The sequence below is a fragment of the Loa loa genome (genome assembly GCF_000183805.2).
Source record: "Loa loa unplaced genomic scaffold supercont3.3, whole genome shotgun sequence".
Lineage (NCBI taxonomy): Eukaryota > Metazoa > Nematoda > Chromadorea > Rhabditida > Onchocercidae > Loa > Loa loa.
Window position 1 is genome coordinate 486,698 of NW_018108183.1, and position 6,366 is coordinate 493,063.

The 6,366-nt window shown below is 36.4% G+C and overlaps 3 protein-coding genes across 3 annotated transcripts in view; 2 read left to right on the top strand and 1 right to left on the bottom strand.

Moving 5' to 3' along the window:
• The window catches only part of LOAG_06711 (hypothetical protein), a gene marked incomplete at both ends in the record, with an annotated part of 2,785 nt that extends 2,199 nt beyond the window's left edge, over positions 1-586 (top strand). The window contains one exon of the mRNA XM_020447220.1: positions 425-586. Coding sequence (XP_020302527.1) covers positions 425-586 — 162 coding nt within the window. The remainder of the gene's footprint in view (positions 1-424) is intronic.
• Positions 587-1,445: 859 nt separating this feature from the next.
• On the bottom strand, positions 1,446-3,738 carry LOAG_11641 (hypothetical protein; the record flags this gene model as incomplete). The annotated part of the gene is made up of 2 exons (XM_003147159.1): positions 1,446-3,676; positions 3,708-3,738. The coding sequence occupies 2 exons, from the start codon at positions 3,736-3,738 to the stop codon at positions 1,446-1,448; spliced, it is 2,262 nt and encodes a 753-aa protein (XP_003147207.1).
• A 1,607-nt stretch (positions 3,739-5,345) lies between these two features.
• LOAG_11642 (hypothetical protein) lies at positions 5,346-6,205 on the top strand (the record flags this gene model as incomplete). The annotated part of the gene is made up of 2 exons (XM_003147160.2): positions 5,346-5,477; positions 6,011-6,205. Exons 1-2 carry the CDS (start codon positions 5,418-5,420, stop codon positions 6,203-6,205), a joined length of 255 nt encoding a protein of 84 aa, XP_003147208.1. The 5' UTR covers positions 5,346-5,417.
• Positions 6,206-6,366: the final 161 nt, after the last annotated feature.

Below are 6,366 nucleotides of genomic sequence, written 5' to 3' on the forward strand. Positions count from 1 at the left end.
ATTTTCAATCGCTTATGAATCGAAAAATACCCAATCATAAGAAAGGTAGAAAAAATAAGAGCGCAAAGTTTGTTCGTTGGTAAACTAACTGAGATAGAAGTCGATGGGTCACCTAAAACATCAACGTTGATTTCAGTTCAGTGTTTCATTTTCGGGTTATGAGAGTTTCAGTTTCAGTTTCGGGTTACCTAAAACATCTGCTCTTTCAGTTATCTTATTTAGATTTTTATCGAACTTGCCTCCTGGAAAAAATGTTTTAAATTGTTACAACATTTCATTTCTGTATTAAGTGAGAGATTGATTTCTCAAACTGTTTGTAAATCATGGTGCAAGCGCAAAATGTTGATAGTTCAATTCTTTTTCACTGTTGAAATACCACTGCCAAATGATTATAATGGTTAAAGATTTGGGACACTATTTTCAGATTCAGTTGATGGATACCAAAGTAGAGCATGCAGAAGGCATTTTGTATGCTTGCAACGGATATCTTTGTAATGGCGGTACCACAAAACTTCACGTTCCGTTTGATGTCACAATCACCGTCACCTTCATATTATTTCTTCCGTTTATAGCAATGTGTATGTAAATAAATGTCAACTAATGTTTCCTATTTCCGTCAATTTATTTCATTTTTTTCGTAGCATAAAATTCACTGAAAATTGTAGTAAGGATGGAAATATTTTGATGTTACTCCCCATGATCTCAAAATCTTTTCGCACCTGTTGCATGGCAACTATGAATTTCATATTTGAAAATTGCTGGTATAGTTGACGTTAAGAGCGACATCAAACTTAGAAAGGGATAAATTGAAATTCGAAAGGGTATTTGAGGCAAAATAGAGGGAAAATTATTCTACTTCATCCAATACATCACATCATTCATTGGCGAGGAAAAAGAAGATGAAAGAAATGTGGATCAGGTTTTGTTGTCCTATTTTTGCTCTTTAACTGAAATTCATATCAATCCTTTCTTCCATAATAATTTGGAATTAGAATTAAAATGATTTTCGAAATGATTTTTAAATGCTTGAAAATTTGTCATTTTTCTTGCATCGATTATTTTTCTTCTTACAAGTCAAATGATACATGTTCGGACACTCATTCTCTTCGTCATATATTTCAATCACTTCCAACGTTGGTGACAGTTTAAACTGCTGTGGTTTACTAATAGCAGAAAATTTCTTAAAATGTTTCATGTTCAATCACAAATATTCGACAATAGTAAGATATTAGTTTAACTATTTATGAATAAATAAATAGGAATAGTAGATTTCAAAAAATGCATAAAATTTGAAGAAACTTTATCTTCGTTTGATTTGTAAATTGGAATTAATGTACAACAGCATTAAATTGATTGTCCTCAAAGTTTATGCAATTTAAAATAAAGTATTCTTTACTTGAATGTTCTACAAGCAAATTTTAAATTAAGTCCTCCATTATAGCAATCTATTTATATGGTACGTTTTTTGGTAATATGAATCGCTGCTCTTGGAATTGAACTTTGTCCTTATCCTCAGGATGATCGTAATTATACAATCCAGCTCGTTGTTTTTTCTTGGAATCTGCAGCAAGACGTTGTCCTTCCTGCCTATTTTCTTCATTTTTACTTCCTCTTCTAAATGGTCTGAAAAAAGACTGGTGATTAGGGTCAGCTGGTGACTGATTCCACATACCGCTCTTGGAACCGAACGGAAAAGCAGGCTGAATCGGCAAGCTGGATAACCATTCCTCGAAAGTCGGGATTTGTCCCGGAACAAAGATGGATGCATCAATTCTCCCTTGTTTTTCTTCGCTGTTCTCCTGTAACCGTAACACTTCGTCGTCATTCTCCTTAATCATTTCCGGATTATCATCATCATCATCACGAACATCATCATCATGATTATCATCGTCGTCACCATCATCCTGATCATCATAATCATCTTTGAAGTTTTCCTTATTTCTGCTACTAATACCTTCACTACTATTCTTCATTTCAACTGGCTTTCCTTGTAGCCATCGTCCATCACCGTCATCCCCATTGCTTTCACGGAATTCTGCACCTTGTAACGACTCCTCATGTTCATCATTACCATTTACATCTCCAGAATCTTGCCCAGGATCCAGCTTCTCGTTCATCTCACGTCTTTGCTCATTAATGGGTTCTATTTCCGAAAACTCCGGATTTTCGAGCTTCGGAAAACTATTACCATCCCTATTTTGCTCTGCTTTATCATAGTCTTCGTCATCAAACTCAGAAATGTCAATCTTCATTGTCGTCGACTGTGGCATAGCAACAGGATTTGACGTTGAATTCTGTGCACTTCCGGCACTAATAACGTGAACCTCGGATAGTCTCTTGATATCCATCGATTCTCGTTCACATTCATTGCTGGGTTCCGTAATTCGGATGATGGTTTCAACCGTTGGTCCATTCTTATCGATATTTTTTTGTTGAATTAATGCAATATTAATAGTGGTTTTTGGTGTTATAACTGGTAATGATCTTCTGGAGGCTGTCATTTCTGATGGTTCTTTAGTAATCAGTGTAGCTTGCCCGTCAGTATAATTCATTTGCAATTTTGCCGGGGAGAATTGCTGAAAAAGAGGAAACTCTTGTCCCGCTTTTCCTGCGCCACCTCGCAACTGAGGCTGTTCTGAGTTCGAGGTCAAATTTTCCAGCACTTCGTCAATGTATCTGTTTTTCATCGATGAGTTTGCTTTTTGTGGAATCATAAACTGAAGTTTTTCTAGATTCTCATCATATACTGATGCTGTGCTTTCTGCACTACTGGTCGCTACGACTGACTGGAATACCGCAACCGGATTATCTTCCAATCTACCTCTTGTATCTCGGGAATAAGGTTTTACTGTTGTTCTGATGCTAGTGTTTTTTTGCGAGACTGAAAGATTACGTTCGATAGGACCGATAAAACTAAGTCCTTTATTGCTTTCTGTGGTATTGCGATCCACTTTACTTGCAAAGATGCTTTCTTCGTCCTGTTTCTCAGCTTCCGGTTCTGCTTCAATTACCGGCCACAGGAAATCACCGAGGTCGACCATTCCAACGGTACTACTAGTAGCATCAATGGTAGTGGATTTTTCCCGCTTTCCGAGAAACCTGCTCTTCCCGAAATTAAAATTTGTGTGTACGATTGATTCATCATTCAACAGCTCATCATCAGTATCATTCTCCAGCGAATCCGCTCGAGCAGTCACTGTATTCAGTTTATCACTCTTTTGATTAACTTCGTAATTTTTAATCGTATTCATACTATAACCCGGAACATATTCCGAATAGGTAACCAGAGATGTTTCAGAATCTTGTGATTCCAATCTTCCTTTACCAGTCTTATGACGACTGTTGTTAAGGTACGTTGTTGGTATATAACCTGCTATCATTTGAACATTGTAACCGATAAGCTTAGCACCAGGCGGTACTTTCCAGTTTTTCAATTGCGCATTTTTTGATGATGCGGTTGGTAACCATTTTTTGGAAGGTGACCTTAAAATCTCGCCATTTTTCTTCTGTTTACTACCATAATGATTTCTCAAATTGTCAACTAATTTAGGAGTTATCAACGTTGCATCAATATCGGATCTTTCTTCCAGGAGGCCATAAACCGGTGGTGGTAATGAATCCGCACTTTGATATGGTGTTAGAGGACTGAACTGTGGTTCTACAATAACCTGAGCACCTGGAAATAAGTATTATTAAACGTAACATACATGGTAGGACAAGCTCATAAGACAAGCTCATAAAAAAATGAACTAAATTTTGTCATGCAGGTACAACCATACGTCAATGTTTAAATTAACAGGCTTAATAAGCCAAAGGTTTAATGAGTCAAGGCTGGCTCCGGCTTTTAAAAGGTTGACCAATGGAATTCAATCACTTTACCACACTGTTTTAAATGATGAGGGTACTTAATTAATTAAATATCTTTTGTTGTCCGACAGATTTTTATCGCTTTTTTCAAACATAAAATCAGATCAACACGATAAATTTGATAATTAGAAAACATCAAATATGGTAAAATCGACTCACTGGAAACATATCTGATGAGAATGCTAATTAGGATGAATCTACAGTAAGTTGGCAGCATACACTTTTTATAGATACAAAATTATGAGACGAATACAATTGACAGAATATAACAGGAAATATACACCACAAGATGTGGTCCTCTTGTAATGAGGACAATTGCGCGAAGAGGAAAGACTGGACAATTTGCTTTACAATAAATAGGATACACTGACTGGAAGAGTTATTTTTGATGAGAAAGCTGGAAATTTCCCTCCCTTACATCATTCATTGCTGTTATTTTTTCACTTTTATGAAACTATTTATTATTTAATTATCTTCCATAGTTACCGCATACATTCAACAATTGAAAAGGAATAATGGCAGAAGGAATGAAGAAACGAAAGAAGTGAAAGAATGAAGGAGTGGAGAAATAAGGGGATGAGAGGATGAAGGAATGAAGGAATGGAGGATTCAATACAGCATTAATCATCCTTCTTATTTCTAATAAATTCAACAGTTCCTGTTTCCCTGTATATCACAGGGAAAATGAGCGAGAGACAAGAAGAGATCGTTCGGTAGATACAATCTGAGAAGAATGTATCAATAAGATGAATGTTTAAAGGAAGCCTAACATTGGCTAATTAATGTAATGAAGTGATGAAATGAGAGTGTGGACTCGATGCTAATGATAACAATGTTATGTTTGATGAGCACACTTTAGAATGATATTACATGATTAGAACTATTTCAGATCGAGTACCACAGCCTTTTTTGAGTATTGAGTATGGATAGTAAAGAGCATTATAGAGTAGGAGGAGTGGAAGACGGGAGAAATTGTCCGAAATAGTGAAGGAGAGGAAGCAAGAGGTAATTGATGTTGGGAAAGTAGCAAATATCTAACTTTTATTCGCGAGATTTCAACCTTTACTGCCTACATGTAGTTCGCTTACGTGCGTGAACGAGTTGAACGTGCGTGTAAGTGTGGAGCAAGCATGATTGCAATTAACTTCCATTATCCATTGCATTGGTTCAGTTCGACATCAAATAAGACCCGGGAAAAACACTCAGCGTTCGATTACGCATTCACGCGCTGTCTGTAGTCGACGATTTTTACGTGCAATAAGTAAATGTATTAAAGTTAGAGAAATAACACACGAAGGGAACGTCTGTAAATTAATCTCGGCATTTTAAATTTTACTGTATAAAGTTGTTGGCAACATATTTACTTGTGAAATTTGTTAAATTTCGGATCAATCCTTCTATCTCTTGACGTTGAGCAAAGTAAAGTTCGCACATCGGAAAGTTGACAAAATTGCCAAAAATTCGGAAATCTTCATTTATTTCAGGGATTATTGAATAACGAGCAAGCTAACAAATCTTCAGTTTAAAACGTGCAAACGTGATCCTTTCGAATGGATCCTAATTCGAAGTTTCATCCGGAGTCGTCCACAGCATCGACATCTCCTATGAAAGTAGGAGCTAATTTCCATTCTTTTCAAATTTTCTTGTATCGGTTCACGATAAATGCTAGATAAGACAAAAGTGCTACTGGGTAAAAGAAAGAAAATGGCTGCTGTAAAGATCTGTAAACGAAATACAAAAAGATAGGCCTGTATACAAAAAGATAGGCCTCACTATCTTTTTGTAATCGGTGCATGGGAACTGTACTTCTTTAAAAAATGATCATGGTGGTGGTATCGAAAAGATAGGTGAGCTGAAGCTTTCCAGGATGTTGACGTATTATGTCACAGTGCATTACCTTTTGTCGTTGAGGCAAAACATTAATTAAACTTTGCCATTCTTTCTCTGACAGCAGTTGTTGTTACGAATAACAAAAAAAAAAAGAAGAAAAGAATGATAATGAAAGCCTTCTGAATAAGTAGAAAGGTAGTAGATAGCTATTCTGAGCGAAGTGGTTTCGTTATTTTTTCAAAATAGGTAACTGAAGAGGTGGGATGGAAGACGAATTTTCGTCCTTCTAATATTTACACTGAAAACGTTATAGGAAATGGAGTTGGGTTTCGAACCTGTTGTCAGTGGCCTACCAGCTGAATCGGCGGTACTCATTACAGCCAAACAACTGACAACACAAACAGTTGGCGGTGAAGACACGTATGACGTAATTGCTAGTCCTTCAGGCTCCTCTGACGGAAGCAGTGAATTCGTGAAGGTAGAACACAGCGATGTGCAGCAGAGGTAATCATTTTTAGCTATGCAGTTAGCAGATTGGGAGTAAAAGCAAGGAAAATATAATAACTGGTAGTTTGAAGGTTAACAGTATATTAAAAGCCATAAAAAAAGGCTTTCTGGTTTGTTTCTGCAATGATTGTTTTTGATTTTCCTTCATTTTGCAAAGAATAT